Source organism: Coenobita brevimanus, chromosome 110, assembly GCF_032717465.1.
Source record: "Coenobita brevimanus isolate Jiangsu-jjx chromosome 110, ASM3271746v2, whole genome shotgun sequence".
In the NCBI taxonomy this organism is placed as follows: domain Eukaryota; kingdom Metazoa; phylum Arthropoda; class Malacostraca; order Decapoda; family Coenobitidae; genus Coenobita; species Coenobita brevimanus.
The window spans coordinates 2,661,868-2,682,619 of NC_137063.1; the positions used below are offsets into that span (position 1 = coordinate 2,661,868).

General features: G+C 39.6%; 2 protein-coding genes across 2 annotated transcripts in view; both read right to left on the bottom strand.

Moving 5' to 3' along the window:
• LanA (laminin subunit alpha) overlaps positions 1–2,525 on the bottom strand; it is a 115,969-nt gene extending 113,444 nt beyond the window's left edge. The window contains exons 1-3 of the mRNA XM_080286082.1: positions 2,418–2,525; positions 1,579–1,929; positions 1,284–1,430 (exon numbers count right to left, since the gene is read on the bottom strand). Coding sequence (XP_080142208.1) covers positions 1,284–1,430; positions 1,579–1,929; positions 2,418–2,525 — 606 coding nt within the window. The remainder of the gene's footprint in view (positions 1–1,283; positions 1,431–1,578; positions 1,930–2,417) is intronic.
• Positions 2,526–11,273: 8,748 nt separating this feature from the next.
• Positions 11,274–20,527, bottom strand: O-fut1 (O-fucosyltransferase 1). Its single transcript, XM_080286124.1, has 7 exons — positions 20,413–20,527; positions 17,525–17,640; positions 16,514–16,637; positions 14,901–15,092; positions 14,100–14,269; positions 13,439–13,672; positions 11,274–12,059 (listed from the first exon to the last, which is right to left on the bottom strand). The coding sequence occupies exons 1-7, from the start codon at positions 20,414–20,416 to the stop codon at positions 11,862–11,864; spliced, it is 1,038 nt and encodes a 345-aa protein (XP_080142250.1). The 5' UTR covers positions 20,417–20,527; the 3' UTR covers positions 11,274–11,861.
• Between the last annotated feature and the right edge of the window lie 225 nt (positions 20,528–20,752).

A 20,752-nucleotide genomic window follows, 5' to 3' on the forward strand; every position in this document is an offset into this window, starting at 1 on the left:
CCCCCTCCCCCCTTCTCCCCCTCCACCTCCCCCACCCTTCTACACCCTCAAGTTCTCCCCCCACCCCCTTCTCCCCTCACCCACCTCCCCCTCCCCCTGACTCACCCACCAACGCACACAGTAAATAATGGAACGCACACACATAATCTCTCTCTCTCTCTCTCTCACACACACACACACACACACACACACACACACACACACTACGATAAGCCAAACTACACCACTTCCAACATGTTCAGGCAAAATGTTCCTTCAGGAGAGAGAGAGAGAGAGAGAGAGAGGAAGGAAACCAAAGGAAAATCACATTCCCCTCAGCTGAATAAAACCGTCTAAGAGCTTATGGGAGGGTTAATAGTACCAGTACTGAAACTCTCAGCTGAATAAAATCGTGTAGTGTGAGCTGGAACGAAAAAAAAACTAGACTATTCCTCCCCATGAAGGTGTTAACTGTGATAGTATAACCCCCCTCGCTCACATCTAAATCGCAAGCAAGAGGTAACCGTTACTCCCAGTCCTTCATTTATGCAACAGGTCAACTCTGGAACTGCCTGTATTTCCTACTTCCTATGATCTCCAGTCTTTCCAACGCAGTGTGTCCAGGCATCTCGAAATGAACGGATCTTGAATTAGGCTCTCTTTTGTATTTTTTTTTTTCTTGGAAGGGTCTGTTTCCGGACTCTTGGCCTTTGGTTCCTTCTTTCTTGCATTAAAAAAAAAAAAAAAAACTTAGCAGGGTTAGCTGTACCAGCACTAACACTCAGGCAGAACTAGACTCTCAGATGAACAAAATCGTCCTGGTGTAGAGAATAAAGGGGAAAATAATGATGTTTGTGGCTACGTTAACAATTCCCCTTCCTACTTGAGTTTCCCCCAAAGTAACCCCGTCTCCTAAGAATACAAGACTCCTCCCGACCATGAGGGGGCTGGTGGTGAGGGTACTAAAGCTCCTTCTCACTAAAATCGTCTAATCTGTAATACGATACGAGAATATTGTAATCGTTCGGTAAATCTGTTGTAGGCTTGATTATCGCTGGCAGAGTACATGTGACAAGGCTGTGTGTGTGTGTGTGTGTGTGTGTGTGTGTGTGTGTGTGTGTGAGAGAGAGAGAGAGAGAGAGAGAGAGAGAGAGAGAGAGAGAGAAAGAGAGAGAGAGAGAGAGAGAGACGATAAATAGATCAGTACTAACAATAAAATGATAATAGTAGTAGTAGTAGTAGTAGTAGTAGTAGTAGTAGTAGTAGTAATAATAATAATAATAATAATAATACAGCACAATCACCTGTCCCAGATCAATGGTAAGGTTGACCCTGTTGTAGTTCATGCCTCTTGACAAGGGCGGGGACTGCCAGTGTCTCTCGGATCCGTCGATGGCAAACTCGGCTGGGTGCATCTTATCCGGCAGTCTTGGGTCGCATGTGTCGCACCACTGCACAAAAAACACACACAAGGATGGTAATAATAATGAAAATAATAATAAACCAGATAATTATTTTTCTCGAACATCTGTGGAATAATCACAAATATTATCCTCCATTCTAACTAATCTGATGTTCAGTCTCTGCTGTTGAACTCACTTGTCCTCCCTGGATGAGTTCCGTGGATGCCTCTCCGTCAGCGTTGGCGCCCACCAGTTTACAGTACAGTTCCGGGTCGGCCACTCCCTCGCCGCAGGTGGCAGTGGCGGTGATGCGACGATTCTCTGCTAAATTGAAATACGGCGGCGTAAGAACTTCAGACGAGACTACCGTGACCACGAGGGCCAACACTGCAGCCCGCGCCTCCCATCTCACTGGCTCCATGGTTTCTGTGCTACTGACTCCCGCGCTGCCCTCACACCCACACTCGGCTCCTTCATCGCTCGACACCACACCCTCTGCCCCCTGACCCTCCAACACTGCCGAATAGTTCTCCACTCCATCTAATACCTCCTTACAAGTTTACGGCTGAACTGTAAGAAAAGACTACAGGGTTACGAGCTATTAGTAAGGTACATATAACTCCCCTGACTCTTGGATGAATGCTTGAGGGAATCGGGTTAATATAATGCCCGGTCCCCTCTACAGGATGGGAGAATCAACGAATGAACGCTTGAGGGAGGGTCCCCGAATAAAAAAAATATATATATATATGTATGTATATACAGTATATACTGTCTTCGCCATCTATATTCGTAAAGATTTGTTTGCATTACAACAGCCTTAATATATTTCCAAACTTCAAGCAGACAGTCTTTTACTACATAACAGATAATGCACTCCCCCCCCCAAAAAAAAAAAAAAAATGACAAGGCTGTCCATTCTCGGAGACCCAGCATTCCTCCCACACAATAACAGAGGGCACGCATACTCACATGCCACCACTCTTGGCTCTAATAAAGTTTATATTAAATCAGGCAAGGACTCTCAAACAACACTATGATCATGTAGGGTAATGTTTCAATGGCATGTCGATGAATCTTGTGCATCAGTGAAGATTGGACAAAATCTCGGTCCTCAACTGTTCCCTCTCTCGCCTGGATCATTTCGACATCACATAATCATCAATCCACTTTTCCACCACTTGCCCCTCAGACGTCAGAACTGACCACAATGTTGGCACTATACTGTGACCACTACGACTTGGCCAAAAACTGGCATTTTTCCATCTTGAATGCTGGGCTGCTGTTGCCTCAGGATCACCTGAACGTGAACCCAGTGGACTGCAGACTGTCCTTCTGCAAACCACTACCTTCAGGGGACAGGGAGGGAGCTAAGGGACGTTTGTTTAACCAGGAAGCAGAACCAACCGGTGTTTTGGTGCCACCACGTGAAAGTCTCCCTCTCCAGCATTTGCTGAGCTGCAAGAGAGGAACACTAAAATATGATGCTAGTCAGGAAACGTTACGAACCGTCGTAGTCTTATTCAGTCACTAAGTTACGGGAAGAAAAGATGAATACGAAAAGGTTAAGGTGAACAAACTACGGTGAGCAATTTTTAATACGCTGAAACAGAACAGGATTATTGACAGGGAGTACATAAACATCATTACTTAGTTGACCCCATCACAACGAGCACATTATTATTTTATTTCATTGTTGCGATCGCCAGATGAAATAGCTCGAGAAGCTTTTCGAATTGTGGAGTCTAGATACAGCCTCCAGGAACATCTCCACGATAAGACGTCTCCCACACAAAATCGTCTGGAGATGTCTAGAATAAACTGACATTAAACATCATCGTACCGAAGGGAAATACTCTATACGGATTTATGATGGCTGTTTTCCGATGCGCGCGCGCACACACACACACACACACACACACTCACACACACACAGTGGTAACGTTCCTGCTTGCCAACTGGTGGACGGGAGTTCGCGCCTCGCTCTGGTTACGAAAAGTTTCACTGACGAAGTGGGTGGTTACTGTCCCCCTTGAGCAAGGGGATGGGTGTGTGCGTGTGTGAAGGTCACAGCCTTGCCCTTAGATCGGACTATATGAGCTCTTAGCTCCCTTCCGGGAGGGTAAAAGCTGACAATCACGACCATCAAGTGATCCTGATCCTGACCGAACCGGTGAATTACACACACACACCAGATCGGGATTATAAGTTAGGAAGATCAACCCTACACATATCAGAAAGGGAGAAGGACCTATACTCCACTTCACAGAGTCTGGCACCGTCAATTGATGCCCTCAACACCTGTAGCATTGATAAGGGTCATTATTGCTGGATATATCTTTTTGTATTGCCTTTTATATTGGTTCTCAAGGTAATAAGTAGAGGTTCACCTTGCGGAAATGATTTACATGAACACTACAGACGTTAAGGACATCACTGATGGTGACGAACTTGGTGAAATGGAGTATAGGAGTGATTATCAATAACAGACTATCTCCAGCTGACCACATCAGTGAGTGAGTACATAATATTTATACACTGCTAACTACTTGCTAATATGAGAATAGCATTCACATACATAAATGAAGACATGCTGAGAAAAATAATAACATCATGCATCAGACCAACCCTGGAATATGCATCAGTAGTCTGGAATCCTCATCTCAAAAAACACATAATTAAGATTGAAAAAGTACAAAAAGTAGCTACAAGATGGGTACCAAGCTTAAGAGATCTAAGCTACGAGGAAAGACTAGAAAAACTGAATCTACCAACATACAGGAGAGAAGGAATAGGGGAGACATGATTATGCTATATAAATGCACCTCAGGGAAAGATTAAAGACATAAATGAATATATAACCTACAGGGAAGCATCAGCAAAAGGACACTGCAAAAAAACTACATAAAAAGAGAGGCGAAAAAGACGTAAGGAAATTGTTTCCCAGATAGGGCAACTGTTCAGTGGAATGCACTACCGAATGAAACAGTGTGTGCCAAAACTATTAATACATTTAAGGATGTGTATGATAAAAATGGCTTAATACACGGGGCAATAAGAGCCTGATTCATTCCTGTAAAAATAAAATTAGGTAAGCACACACACACACACACACACACACACACACACACACACACACACACACACACACACACACACACACACACACACACACACACACACACACACACACACTCTCTCTCTCTCTCTCTCTCTCTGGGTGCACCTGATAATGCGGTTCACTCGCACTCCCAGCTTCTCTCTCTCTCACCACATCCATTAAATGAACCTTAAACCCTGTCACAAACTGAATCCTTGCCATGACATCCACAAACTGAAAATTATTAAGATGAACCCCCCCCCTCCTCTCTCTCTCTCTCTCTCAACAAATAAAGCTTTGTGATCTGTCTTTACAATTCTGTGTATCCTAAGTTTAGTCCATATATCCCTTTACCCTTTTCAGTTTGGATTTTTTCTTTCTTTCTTTTTTGAGATTGAGTCATGGGCCTTGGGGTGGCTGGGATCTGAATGTCCGTCCGTTGCGTTCTACAGGTTACATAAATGTGCCGATTTTTATGAATGAGGTGTCAAATGAATCACCTCAAGTTCGCGATACACCCTCGTCTTAGTGGTCAACACGTTCTGGTCAACTGTAGGGTCATAAAAAAAAAAAAATCAAGGCCTATTTTCTTTATGCGAATATGACCATTAAAGTTGTAAAACGAAAGGTCCTTCAAAATGCGGTGATTTATGCTTGTATCACAATCTTTATACACCCCACCGGAGTTAAATACGTGCCTGTGTCGCTACCGCATTAGGTGGTGGAGGTAGGCAGGGAATCTAAGCAGGGAACTAACAGGGAGGCAGACAGGGAAGTACAGTACGTGGGTAGGCAGGGAGATATGTAGGTAGGCAGGGAGATATGGGAAGTAGGAAGGTAAGTGAGTGGGGTAAAATGACAGACAGTGCAAGCAAATCCTTTAGGTTACACGCTAAAAGATAGGAACTTGCATCTTAATACCCCTCCGGCTGAAAAACTCAATATCAGTGCACAACAAAGACTCTGCTAGTGACAGTAAAGCCCTCCCTGCATGGCAACGTGCAGCAAATATTTTTAACACAAGCGCACCGTAGTGTAGCAAATGTATTATTTCACTAAGTGCACATGCTCTGTGTGTGTGTGTGTGTGTGTGTGTGTGTGTGTGTGTGTGTGTGTGTGTGTGTGTGTGTGTGTGTGTGTGTGTGTGTGTGTGTGTGTGAACAATGAAATTCAGTCTTGATGTAATTTTAGTCAAACTTAGTGGAAGGGTTGTGAGCCAGCCTAGGTGTTGGCCCACCGCTTTTTCTTTTCTTTTTTTTATTTCTTTTTTAGAATTAGTGAAACATCAGCATCACGGTGCAAGGTCAACTTAAAATTTTCATCCGATTTAGATCAAACTTGATGGATGTCTTGAGTGTCAGGCAATGAAGAAGGGATTCAGTTTTGACAAAAAGGTCAAGGTCACAATGCAAGATCAAAGTCCCACCTACGTTTGAATGAAAAAAATAACCAAAACAGTTTTGATCTGATCCAGACCAAACTTGGTGGAAGGGTTGAAGGTCAATCAAAGGGATGACCAATTTTTCTAAAACAAGAGGTCACATAGACCTAAAAAGGTCCCCAGATGGACCCTAAACAGAAGTACGATTTAGTAATATTGCATAGCATCTTGTTAGATACACAGAAGATTGCTGGAACCACCTGGTGGGCTCTAGTTTGGATCAATTCTCTGTTGGGTTGGATTGAGAGACAAAAGTGTTAGTAGGCTGGTCCCTGCCACCTGCAGGGTGAGGCAATAAGACTCACCACATGATACTTGCTGAAGATGATGCAGCAATGCTTCACCCTATAAGGTGTATTGCAATGTGGGGTAAATTTGACTGGTGGTGTACAGATGGTTCATATTGTATTACCATACTTATTCAAGGTATAGTTGTGTTGGTGCTTTTCTTTACATTTTTAGCATATAAAACTCTTTCTGTAATTAACTATGAAAAGACATTCTACTTACAAGTTTTTGGTCAACTTCACATCATCAGCCAACATTATCCCACTGTACTGACTGATTATCCTGGTTTATTCTTGCTACCTCCTTATAACTGTACGTAAGTCAGAACAGACTTTTAGAATTGGAGGGGTCAGATACAGTCTTCACTGACCCCTTCAAACATTCTCTTATGTTGAATACAACCAAATGGAAGTAAAAAAAAAAAAAATAAAAAAAATAAAAACATCATCACAATGAAGGAGTTAACCTGGCAAGTTGGCATACAGACAGTTCTCGAAATAAATCAGTGATGTGCTCTAGTAAATAACAATTTCTTTTATACAACTAGTAAAGCATCCTAGGGGACTCTGGCAATTTGCTTTATAGGCAGCAATCGAACTTTAACAGGCTGTCATTTGGCAACTTGCCATGGACTTGATAAGAGAGGATAAAATAAATAAATAAATAAAAAAAGCTTGCACTGATTACGTGTATGGGGTCATCACATATTTAGTATGGGCCAGGTGCACATTCCTCAATGCCGACTCTTTCCCAATTCACTTTCAGGAGGTGGCTAAAACACTTCCAGCTCTTACCACATTTACAGTGTTTAGTCAGATTGCAATACAAGGCAATATTACCATATACTGTAGTTCATTTCATTTCAACTCACAAAACTGGGTGACTCCTACAACTTGAATGCCCAGTCGTGGGTACATGAATGTCAGTGAGGCCTAGTTATGAGGTAAGAATGAATCTCCTTGGTTACATGTGACAGTCAAATCAACCCTCCAGTCTCACTACACCTGGCCATCAACTGAACTGAGTGGGGCTAGGGATCTTCGTAAGGGCTGAACAAATGCGTACAGTATAAGGATTTTTAACACCCCATAAAGATACAGAATGGTCTCCACACAGCTACAGTGCACTGACATACTTCTGTGTAAACTGCCATGATGATTAACGACATACAGGAACATAAGATCTCAAAACTGGTGTGTTAGTGGTGTGGTCAGACCTTGGAACCCATTTATGAGGCCTAAATAAAAATATGAAATTGGTGTCTGGGGATATCTGTCCAAGGAACAACTATGCCATGTTTGAAGCAAAGCAGTGATGGAATATAGAGATTGCACCAAAGTGAAAAATATCTGGAAGAAAGAATGACTGAAAACAAAACAAAACAAAACAAATACTGTACAGTAGGTCTCTACACTATGGCGTGAAGACTTACTGCTGTATAACACTGCTCCCATTACACAATGGTGCATGATGTGAACCAATGCATTCCTTTCCCTTAACCCCTTTAACTCAAATACAGTACAATATGCCATCTTCATTTTATTCCTGCTGCTACCAGATGATTTCATTCAACAAGGAGAGGACACTTGCAGTGAAAGGGTTGGCAAGGGCTGCAGCAAACCCCTTCATTCAAAAAGTCCATCCTAAGATGAAGAAAACTGGATAGAAAAAAAAAAAAAAAAAAAAAAAAAAAAAAAACACCCAACAGAAAGGGTTAACTAGACACGCAACTTCAGAGTGTACTGACTGATCACGTATTAGTTTCCTTGACTAGCCATGTATAATACTGTATAGTATTAATCTCTCTAATCATGTATAAAAAGTCCTTGTTATATGATGCCCTTTCTGATGTTTTTAGGTATTACAGAAAAATGTTAATAAAATTCCACTGCAACCTTTAAAATTTGTCATTGCTGCCAATTTCCATTACCAGCTGAGTGGAAAATGTTGTGAAATCCTGATACATCACAATCATGTAACAAGGACTTATGGTACTGTACTTAATCTCTTATATTAAACAATACACCAGGCTAGAAAATGGGATACAGGAAACGTTAAGTTTTTATTTATTATAAAAAAGGGCAGCACCATTCACTGAATCTCTCGTGTAATAAAACAACACACTGGTTTATACTTTGTAGTAAAAAATTATCATTCTTGTTATGAATTACGGAAATGCCAAGGGACAGCAAAGGCAATCTCATTAATGCAGTTATCCTTCAGCAGTATGAGATTCATGCACCCTAATAGGAACAACAGTGAACATATGTACTGTAAACCCTCAATATATCAAACTAACTGGAGGGAAAGGCTAATGATATACCTGATACTGTCATCTAATATAGCTGATGTTCACCAGGGGGGCTATAAAAACCCCATGTTCAATTTAAACTTGTTCAGTGGATACAAGACAGAATTACACATCTTCACATATTCACTCTGGATCTGTGTGGGTTTATGTGTATCTTGATGCTGTATACTGTATATAAATATAAAATTTTTTCAATCAATAATAAAAAAATGTGAATAAATAAATATAATAAGAATTAACTTTTTTTTTTATCTAGTGGACACATCACCTTGATAAACTGACCTTTTGTTTAAAATATTCAGAGCTTGTTCATTAGGCTCACAGGTCGATATAACTGAAGTCCGGGTTAACAAGGTTCAATAGAGTGAGGGTTTACTGTATACACGGCGGTCCAAATACATTTCCTAAATACATTATAATTCTTACATATACCAGCAGCACAACAAGGGTAACTTGATACAGTTTTTCAAGCTTTTCACCGCTAGGATATCTCTTTGCTCAACAAAAGTCTCTGGTATATTAGACTGAATAAAATATCTAACTGCACTAAGCGCAGGAAAAGCATTTAAAAGATTAACCTATCAACCAATGGCACTGGATTACTCATTATGTTTTTTTTTTTTTTTTAAACTCCCTCTTCCTAGCTCCAGACGAAAATATTTAGCTTGGGAAAGAATCTCTGAAATGGTGATGTTAGATATTGCCTTCATTAACCCTTTCACTACTCTGGCACGATTTCCCAAAACTGAAAGGTTAGATACAGGCTTCATTAACTCACCTGTACTATGACACTCTCCTACACTGAACTGTCTGGAAACTGCAAGAATAAACCAAAAAAATACTTCATCTGACTGAGGGGGCAAGGACATAAACTATTTTCTAATTTCTCATCTAATCACCAGTTTCCTCTTATTATTTAGCCCTTTGGCATCACAATAAAGGCAGAGTAACAGTGGCAGATGCAGAGAGGGAGGGGGGGACAGGGAACCAAGAACCCGTTTTTTTATTCGTGGCTTATTTTTTTCACGTGATATATTAACACAATTACTGATATAAAACAATAAATGTTTAAAATTCCTAACTGCATAATTTGATGCTATCAATGAAGCTGTGTAGGTTATGGATACAAAATTAACTGTCACGATGCATTCAGAGATTTTGTTAATACTGTACTATAAATTTTAAATAGATATCGGTCAGCAATGGACTAAAAAAAAATAAAAATGAAAAAATTTTGGATCCTCCCTTTTAAAATTTCTGGATCTGCTCTGAGTGGGTACAAAATGCTTATATCACTAAAAGAACACACATTTTGGTAACTAACTAAACTACAAGCCCAACTGCACAGTATATGTCTAAAAATTATGTACCGTATAACTACATAATTGGCAACATGTCACTCCTCGCTTTGTGTGACCCTTCAAGTATTAACCCAATGACCAAACAATATCTTTTTCATGTTATTCTTACAATCTCCTGACAATTTTATTCAACTTATGACATGCCTTTCAAATTGGAAGTGTTAGATACATTCTTTCAATGCAAAAGGCTTTTTCTAAGTTTCATAAAACTATCTGGCAGATGCAAGAATAAGCTAAAAATCACATCATCTGGGTTCTGGAGGTTAAGTCTGTCCAAAGGAATAATCTACAGGTCCTGTGTATGTAAAATTATTCCCCTTCAGTTTAACTGGCTAAAATTTTATAGTGAAATTAATTTTCATAAAGCTTCTAAATTATCCTATTATCAGTATTGTTACTCCATACACAGACTATGGCAAATAACAACTGTGAGTCAACTGCACACTCTGGCAAACAATCCACACTGTGAAGACTGTACTAAGTTAATCCCTTCAATCTAATTACAGTATACTGTACACAGTTTATATTTCATTCTTGCTACCACCAAAGAACAATATTAAAGTCAGGGCGGACCCCTAATACTGAAGGGGTTAAAGAAGGCTACATCTAACTCCTCTAGTTCATAAACACTCTCCTAATCTGAATAACATCGTTTGGCAGTGGCAAGAATAAATCAAAGATAAGTTATCAAACTGAAGAGATAAAGTTAGTTGTTTCCCCTGAGGATCACCTTTCAACATGCTTTTACTTCCATACTTGTAAGTACTGTACTGTTCATACTACTACATACTACTACAGGTATTACTAAACTACAACTATGAGTTGCTTTCACTGCATCAAACAGGAATTACAGCAAGCCCTCATTTCGAGCTGCCCTTTTCCTGCTTCTTACTATGAAGTCCACAACAAATTACAGAAAAGCTGCTAATCCATCTCTCGGATCCAGTGATTCTATCCATGCCTGGTTACACAAAATATCCATGAACTCCCTTCCTAACTCTCAAAAGGAGGATGACAAACTGCAGGAAAAGGCCAGCTTCAACCTGCAGTCCACCAGGTTCATGTCCAGATGAACATGGGGCCACAGCAACACCAGTAACAATAACCACCCTCCATATTACTTCATTCAGATCAGGAGAGATTCTTCAAATTGGAGAGGTTAAATGCAGCCTTCATTAATCTGTTTACATTGAGGGCACTCCACAAATCTGAGTAAAATGCTGGGCAGCAGCAAGAATAAAACACAAAAAGACATCACCATATTTTGACAGGCTTAAAGTTCAACTGCTACCTATACAGCTGATGTACTTCTTCCCCCAAATCTACAGTAGTTACCAATTGTATGGAAAAAGTTACAATACTGTATTTGGAACATATTCCTGAGGCCAGATTCACAAACTTCCTATTCTGTCGTAACTATGATTTCCTTTTTGTAGGAAGGGCAGGGATAGGAGTGTGCTGAGCTTTCTGAGGTCTTGTGATCTTACACTACAAGCAAAGCTTAGTTATTAGAATGAAAATCATCATTGCCTGTGTCAGTTTTCTGCATGAAGAACAAGGAAAGGAGAGTGCTGAATCTTTCTATGTCCCCAGATCTTCCTTCAAAAATTTATCCAGGCTATGACAGCTGTAAATATGTCTGTGAATCCCTCCCCTGCTTTACAAGAACTGCCTGCACAGTAAGTCCTTGTTACATGTTGGGAGTGTGTTCTAATAAATCACAACTTTTCTATACAGATGATACTGTGAATTCTGGGAAACTGGTACATTACATTTATAGGCAGCATTAGAACTTTAACTATTAATTTTCTCCGTAAATACATAACTAGACCTAACAGCAAAAAAGGATTTAAAAAAAAATATATATATATAATGAGGACTATCTGTGTCTACACTACCTCTAACAATTACAGCACTCTATCTACACTACATCCACACCTCCACTTAGCTTATGGTATGAGTCTAGCTGCTGGCTGGGTTATAGCTCAGTGTGGCTTGGCTTCTTGGGCTTCTCAATGGGGAAAGCCCAGAAGGAGGATGGAAAGCCAGTCACATCACGTTCCCTCTTGGCAAAGGCAGAAAATGACGACACACAGTTGCCAATGAAGTGGTTGGACAGACCCAGGATGGCCAGATCAGTATGAGGGTCAGCAGGTTCTCTCATTGTCACAAAAACCTGAAGATAAAACAAGGCATCATTTACCAGTTTCAAAACCACGACATAGAGGCTACTGTTCCATTTCATTCATGCCATCTCCTGTCAATTTTGTTCTGCTCAGGAACAATGGTTTGTACTGAATAACTTAATGGTGGTGTGCTCATTGTCACCAAACCTGCCAATAAATACAACAATGTTTCATGTAACTCCTTGAATGCAGGTGATGTCCTTTTTAGTTTATTCTTGCTGCTACCAGATGATTTTATTCAACTTAAGAAAGCCCTTGCAAAATCAATGTTTAATAAGGCTATGTCAAAGCCATTTTCTTCAAAGAATCTATCCTGAGCTAAAAATAAAATCACATTGAAATGACAAGAACAAAATGATGTCCCCAGGTTCAACCCCACAAACACACTAATTTTTATTCTATTATTGCTATATCCATACAATTTTGTTCACCTTACGAATGATTGCTTGTACTGAAGGAAATAATGAAGGCTACATCAAACCCTTCCATTTTAAAAGCTTTGTTCTATAATAAATTAAGTTATATGGAGGTAGGAGGAGTAAAACAAATTGTACGGTATATCCTTGGACTGAACAGGTTAAACGGTGTAACATCAACCCTTCTTTTCTGTACACACAGTATCAAGTAAATCTAACCATCACCATCATCATCATCATCATCATCATCATCATCACCATCATCATCACCATCATCATCATCATCATCATCATCACTGGTGAGGTAGGATTCAAAAATAAGGAATAAAAGATGATGACAAGATTCAAATTCTGCAAAGATATCCATCCATCAGCCAATCCTACATTGCCCCATGAGAAGCGTAGGAGCCCGGGGCTAGGCAAGTTGGTCCTAACATTTTAGATGAAAGTGACCAACCTCACTCATCCCTGAGTGGCATTATGGGAGCAATAAACCCCAACCACCCCTTGGATATAAACCTTCACCAGCTCAATTCGATTGGAGTGCCGTAATTACCCACTAAACCACCAGCTGCCATGATTTGGTTATATGGTTACCACCCAGAGCAGTAAATGGTTTCCTGGTGTACGGGAAACGATTTGGCTTGTCACTCAGTGTAGAGTCACCCACAGGCAGAAGGAAGAGGAAAGAATGAAGGAAAAAAAGACAAAAGAGGGAGTGTAAAGTCACCCATAGGCAAAAGGATGAGGATAGACTGAAGGAAAGAAAGACAGAAGAGGAAGGATACTTTGCTAAAATCAACAGCCTCCTTATTGTATACCAAACAGTGTGTGGCATGAGACAAGAGCCAAAGGAGCAAATGTAAAAAAAAACTCCACAGCTTACCCAACACAACTTTCTAACTTCATTCCCTTACTCCTTCAAACTTATTTTCTGCCTTCTGAAAACCCACCTTCATCTTCTTGAGTGCAGTAGTGAGCCGATCAATCATGTAGTCATTATCCGAGGCTACAAAGATGCTGGATGCACCTGTTGCCTTGATGATACGTTTCAGTTTTTTAATGATGGATGTTTCAGGGGGCAGACAGAGGTCGTGGGTGGCAACGCCATTCTCGTTGCGGTAGCCGAGGCATTGTGGTGCGGCAAACAGATTGGGGCTGTGTTCCACGTGCTCACATGCTCTCACCTGATTGGATACAAGAAGAAGGAAAATCAGTACTAAGCATAACACTCATCCACACGTGGAAAATTTTAATCAAATTTTTCATATCACCCTTTCCTCTAAATTTTCCACTAAATTTTCTCATCTCTGAATGTATCCATCAGAATCTGTTCCCTCTACATTCAGTCAGCCTCTTCACAGCACTCTTCATTTCTGACATTATCACATTCCCAGGCATCATATTCCTTTTTTGTGCACCATCAAACCTAATCATGCATCTTTTGTATCTCACCAGTTTTTCAAAATATTATTGCCATCTACTTCTTATTTTTCTTCCATCTGTCTTAATCTCCCCATTCTCATCCTATAACTGAATAAAAGAACACTGAAAATGGCAACTGATAATGAGGACTTACTAATACTGTCAACTCTAAAGTGGAAAACTGCTCACCCAATCAATTCCATTGCGAAGGTGTATGCCAATGAAGGGACCACGAGGTAAAGTTGAGATGAAGCTTCGTGCCTTATCCAGGACCTCCTCACTCCACTCCAAGTAACGATGGAGGCGACGGTTGCCCTCCTGAACTGGGAAGCTTGCTGGTGCTCCAGTGAATGCCAACACTGGCATGAAACATATTAACTCATCAGCCCTTCAAAACAGTAACATCTTAACGTTCTTGCTACCACCAGTCATATTACTCAGCAGTGGAGAAATTTTTCAAACCGTATGTATCAGAAATGGCCTTCATAAACCCTTTCATTACAGTTGGTCTCCCCTGACCTGAATAAAAGTTATTGATAGTACCAAAATACAGGAAAAATTATAGCTATGACCATACTTCAGGGGTTAAAGGATGAAAGGTCTCCCCTGAGCTGAAACATACTGCCTGGTAGCAGTCCATACATATTACAGTACTAAGAGGTTATTACTGTATAGTACAAACAGTTATTGGAAATAATTTCTAGTCTCCTCAGTTTTCCTACTATAAAGTGACAATTAGGCTGTTCAAGAATGTGTGTAGAATACAGAGAGTGGATATATGGAATAAAACACACATAATACTACATCTGGTTGGAGTGATATCATACTCAGCTTGAACTACACTAGTCACAACCACACCAAATCACTTGCTGGAACTGTCACAGTTTTATTCACCATGCAGCACATTTCGGTGCAAGGAAATGACGTGCTACAAGAGTGTGTAATGATGACACATTCATGTTGAGGGGGTTCAAAATAATCATCACTCACCTGGCCACTGGTGAGGAGGATAAAGTGCATTCCACTGCTTGGCCATGTTCTGGTGGTGGACATCATAGGTGAGGCCTCGGTAGAACTCTGACCCCACAAAGTCCACTCCAAATGTGTCCCAAAATGGCCCAAATGGGTTGCCTTCTTTAGCATTGCATCCATCAGAGTTGTGGCGTGGCACATAGCAAAATGCTAAGGGGATAACAGAATTAACATTACAGTAAATTCCCCTTATATATAACCATTTCTGACATTCATTTTTTTGCCACTGAGTACATCATTAATTATAGAAAATTTGCCTATTATCATTTTCAACCTGAGGATGCATTTTCCACTTCCTTCTTCTATCCACCTGACTCTTCCCTAGTGCTGGAGATGTACACCACCATATGATGGCACCAATATAACTGGCTGCCTTGTTATACTAAAGTTAACTCCCTCCCTAACCCCTAACCCCCAAGGAGGATAATGGAAAGCAGGAAATGGGCAACTTAAGCTTGCAGTCAACTGGGTTCATATCCTGCTGAGTCATGGGTCACAACAACAACAACAATTCACATGTCTATTTACTCAGTTTTTGGATGCCTTTCATAATGGAGGACTTTAACGATGACTTTCTGACTCCTTCCCTACCACAGGGTTCCCCAAGATTAACTAAAATCATCTATGTCTGGATTCAAGAGACTAAAGTTTCATCCACCGATTTACAATACCAGTTACTGAAAAATATGTGATATTTTGGAACACATCCCCTGACTACTGTTCATTCACCCTGATCTGAAAAAGATTTTCTCCCTTTTGCAAGCTCATTTTCTGCAACTCAGTGATGGAAAAAAGACGATACTACGTCTTTACACAGCACTTCTTCATGACTACCACCATATTCTAATGCTAATCTCTTGTCACAGTTCAGCATCCAAGATAGAGAGATGATAATTTTATGGCAAATTAAAATTGAACGGAGTACAGTTCGTTATGCATATCAACCTACTAAATGTATCTGAGTCACAGGTTCATCATCTCATCAGCTTACGAAACTTTCCAGCACCTCTTCCTTGGTAGTTTATTTTGAGAGTTACACCTCAGTATTCATATTATGCTACTCCATATTGCTTATAATGAAGTACAAGCATACTGCATAAGTTTTATACAAGGGAATATTACCAGTAACCTTTTTATGATCAGGACACTTTTAGTACAGTATTGTACTGTATTTCTGCTCACATCTGATGACATTCAGCTGGGGGTGAGTCATGAAAGCCCAAGTGTTAATACTATTAATATTACAACTCCTTTGGTCACTACAACTCTTACAGCTATTGCCAAGTGCTGTGACTTGGCCGAGTGAGTCATGGGTGCCTGAGAGTTCTGTCTATCTATCTACCTTCACATACTTTTTAATATTTCAGTAATGTCACATATCAGTCCTACAATGCTGAGTTCCATTTCTCATTTCTCATTATGTCAGTACCATAAACACAAGCTAGGCATTACATGGGAGCAACAAGTTATAGCTACAAACAATTAATGGAGATGAACTAAACTGCATACAATAAATCTGGCTAGGAAAAAATTCAGAAAGTAAATACAAGTATATGATGCAAGAAACTAACCAGTCCTTTTCTCTGGCGGCCACACAGATGGGGCCAACTCCTCCATAAACTGGTGCATGGTCATTACTCGGTGGTACTTGCGCAATGGCTCCACCTTAAAGTACTTGTCAAAAGGAACCTGAATCTGAAAAACAAAATCATACGTGAATGTACATACGGTAAGGTACATGAAACTGAACCAAGCTGATCATGGATTCACTACAGCAAAGGGTATGCTCACCTAGCAGTGTCTGCTATGAAACAATGGAGAAAAAGAAAACATTCTTCTTAACCCATGCTCCACTGCAATCTCATATGAGTCACACTGAAGGTCTGCATAGGCCAAACTGCCAGCCTCATACAGGGTACAGTTTACACTGGCAATAAAACAATGACTCAGGAGAGGTAAACTACCTTACAAGGAATCAGCCTGGCAGGGGTTGTAGTGTCACCTGCTATCTTACAGCCATGTTCGTCATATTTTAAATTAAATGTTTGTTTGCCATTGACTGGTGCCTTCAGTACATTTTTTTTTCCCTCCATTAATTTTCCTAATTTCTCCCTTTTCCTATTGCATAAAAAAATAAATAAATAACACCCAATCCTATATCATCCTTCTGGGTCGAAGCAGACTTGAAGTTTGCCAGCCACAGTCCAAACAATTTAAAGAGATCAACCTATCCTTAAAAAAAAAAAAAAAAAAAAAAAAAAAAAACAGTCACCTCATGAGGGTCCAAAGTGCTGCATCTAAGCAAAGGCATTCACTCCTGACAAGTGCCCTGCCACTAATGTCAAAACACATGGAAGATAATGTACGGTTCTGAGTAATGAGGATGCACTGCAGAGCCTACCAGGTTTGGTGATGGCCAACCACCATGTATTATTACAGTACAGTACTACTAATACTACCACTACTACTACTCTACTGCTACACCACTACCTGCCACCTATCCCCACTGTATTATATTACTTTTCACAATGTAAACAAGAACAGTTTGAAATTTTGGAAAAAATCTTAATAAACATTCTTACTGATTTTGTAACTCCAGGCTTATATTCAACCCATGGTGGTAGAACCAGAGTGCGATTCAGTCCTTTGGCAAAAGCCAGTGCTCCAAGGAAATGGTCAGCTTGGTTTCCAAATCGACCTGGAAAAGTGTAACATACTGTTATTATAAAGTACTGTACAGTGACCCACACATATACTTTATCACCAAGTAAAATGGTATGAAATTCAACCAGCCAAAAGGCTACCTCTATCAGCTAATGCTGTACTGCTACAGCAAATATGGTAACGTGATGTGAAACAGTTTTCAGAAAAGAAAACTAAAAGGGTACTGATACACTTATTGCACCTACACTACTGTACCTGTACTTTTTTTTTTTTCCTAGACCATTTATCAAACCTTGTCCAAAAATAAATCAATAAAAAAGATGTATAACTCAGGCTTGTCCCATTCAGACCTGAGTTTTTTCCTGTGGCTGAATACAGTACAATACTGTAAAATCTATTAACAGTTAAGATACAATCAGGATTGAATGGGATATGATGATTTCTAAAACAGAAAAATATAAAGAAATAAAGAACAATAAATTAAAAATATGAACAATACATAGAGTATGTCAGAGGCTAGTAACATTTTAACCTTTGGAGAGCTGTAGCCCTCAAATGAGGTACAATGAAGGTCTGCATGGGCCGTGATACAAGCGTCATGTGAGGTGTAATTTACATTTGTAATAATACAGTGACTCAGGGAAGGCAAACTATGGTACCATACAAAGAATCAGCCCAGAAGGGGTTAAAAAGGATGAAATGAATGAAGAAAGTGTAAAAAAAATTCACAGGAAAGAAACAACTTTCTGGTGAAACAAAATACAATAAAACTGTGTGCACTGTCAGAATTGGCTGATTATTATACACACAATTGCAGGCAACAAAGTCAGCCCAATAACACAGAAAAAACATTAAACATCTGGAAGTATGGAAGAATGATTATCCTCATTTGGTCCAACTGGTATCTGTGTCCTTTCAGCCCTCAATCAATCCAATTATTTTGGAAGAGTTGTATAGACAGAGCTCGTCTGTGCAAACGTCTTTTAATTATGGCACTTCTTGAATTAATAATAGAAGAGATATAGTATTTTCTTAAATCTAACCAGTTTGCTGCAGGATGAGAGTCACATGATTTATTCTAGCCAATCACCAGCTGAGGTGCGCCTGGCAGTTTGCCATGGCCTCTGTGAGTAACAGGCATTCTATCATCAAACTCTTGCTTTTTTAGGAAAATGAGACCAATACTCAAGGAAAGGCTAGAATTTGTTTGGGTCACAAATGAAATGCTTGGGGTCTGTGTAAGGTTAGGTCAATGCATAATATTATTTTTGTAATTTACTGTGGGGGCTAGAGGATACCTAAAAAAAAAAAAAAAAAAAAAAAAGGTCACTTCTGAAAAAATATATATACTGGTATATAAAACCTGAACAAATCACATGCGAAACATAGAAAAAAAATATATATTTATTGTCACGAATGGGCTGAGACAATACCATTCAATCCACTAAAATACTCACCACGAGAACACCTACTCATCAGTAAGGAGAAGAGACTGTTGCTACTGGAAAATCGTTAAAATTATCGATTCTACCCCTAACAGAATTACTGTACCAGATTTTGAACTTTTTTTGGGGGGGTATTTTAGACATTTCTAAGACACTTTCCTTCTATGGCATTTTTGTCGCAAATTATTTTTATTTTACTCTTGAACATAACTTGACCTAACCTTCAGGGGTAAAATAAAAATAATTTGCGATGAAAATGTCATAGAAGAAAAGTGTCTTAGAAGTTTCTAAAATACCAAAAAAATGGATCAAAAACTCGTAATTCTGTTAGGGGTTGAAACGATAATAGAATCAGACACCAGTTACTCAGTACTGACCAGGACAAAGGCTGTTAGGATCTGGGCTAGTAGATACCAATTTTTTAACCAAATGGTTCAAAAGATCAGATCAAAGGATGTGGCTTCCATTGTTAGGTTAGGTCCCTTTAGGTCTGATTAGCAGAGCCTAATACCTACATTATCAAGTTAGGTTAAGACCAAAGGACACTAAAGTTCTGCCTTACATTTATACATACTAACACTGACACAAAGGTTGCCACTGTTAGGATCATAGGATGCAAATATGATTCTAAGGGCAAAGGATGCCAGGTTTGGACCAAAGGACAATCAATATTATGCATCGTTTTTTTACTACTGGTACCGTACTCAAAATACTAAAGTGGGTATGGATGAACCATTGTGGTAATCTGATATGGGCTACTCTGGCTTCAGATGCTGAGTACTGTACTACTGCTGATTTAATCTACCAGTAGTTGTAACTTTAGATATAGGGTTAAAGGTAGGCCTTGAAGCTACCAGTAACTGCTTATGTGTCTGACTCCCACATTCTCAGAAAGCTAGGTGTCTTGGGGTGGAACTTGTCACTGTAATTATCCAGTGTTGTGTGCACAAAGTTCCCCCCAAGCAAAATAATTCTCCTTCACCTTACTGTACATGATCATTTGAGCATATGCAGTAATTGTTGTGAATGCAGTAATCTTCTGCACAAAATTCCCTAACACAAAAACTAATGATCCGGCCTAACCTAACCTAACTTGTCGTATATGAGGGGCTTTGACCCCAGACCTGGTTTTAACCACCTAAGTTAACTTTCTGCACGAGGGAACTTTGAGCATACGACGCTGGTTATTTTTCCAGTGACTCTTAAGTGGTCTTGAGCTTATTAAGCAAGTTGCTTTCCAAAGCCTTTTCCGAAGGTGAGTACCAAATTACCCTGAGAGTGTTTTCCCTTCGCATTTTTGCTTGCGGCGTGAATACCATGTTTTTTTTTTTTCGCAAAGCATGTAAATTATCCTTACTTACCCATACACGGACAATACAGAACATAACCATTTTCATCTGCTTCTAGTGAGACGCTACTTCTCACTACACTGAGCAAAATTACTACAATATTTAAACAAAACTGGAAAAACCCGGGTCCTGCAGCCATCGTTTTGTTTTGATGGATTTAGCAATTTCGGAAAATATAATTCTCGTCTAACATATATAACTATCACTCTAGTGATTGTTAATTCTGTTTAAAAAATACATGCTCTGCAATTTAAAATAATACAACAGGATATCATCAATGTAAGAAAAAGAGCCGAATCATATAATTGATTTTTAACAGAAAATGAACTGGAATTCCAGGGTAACAAAAATA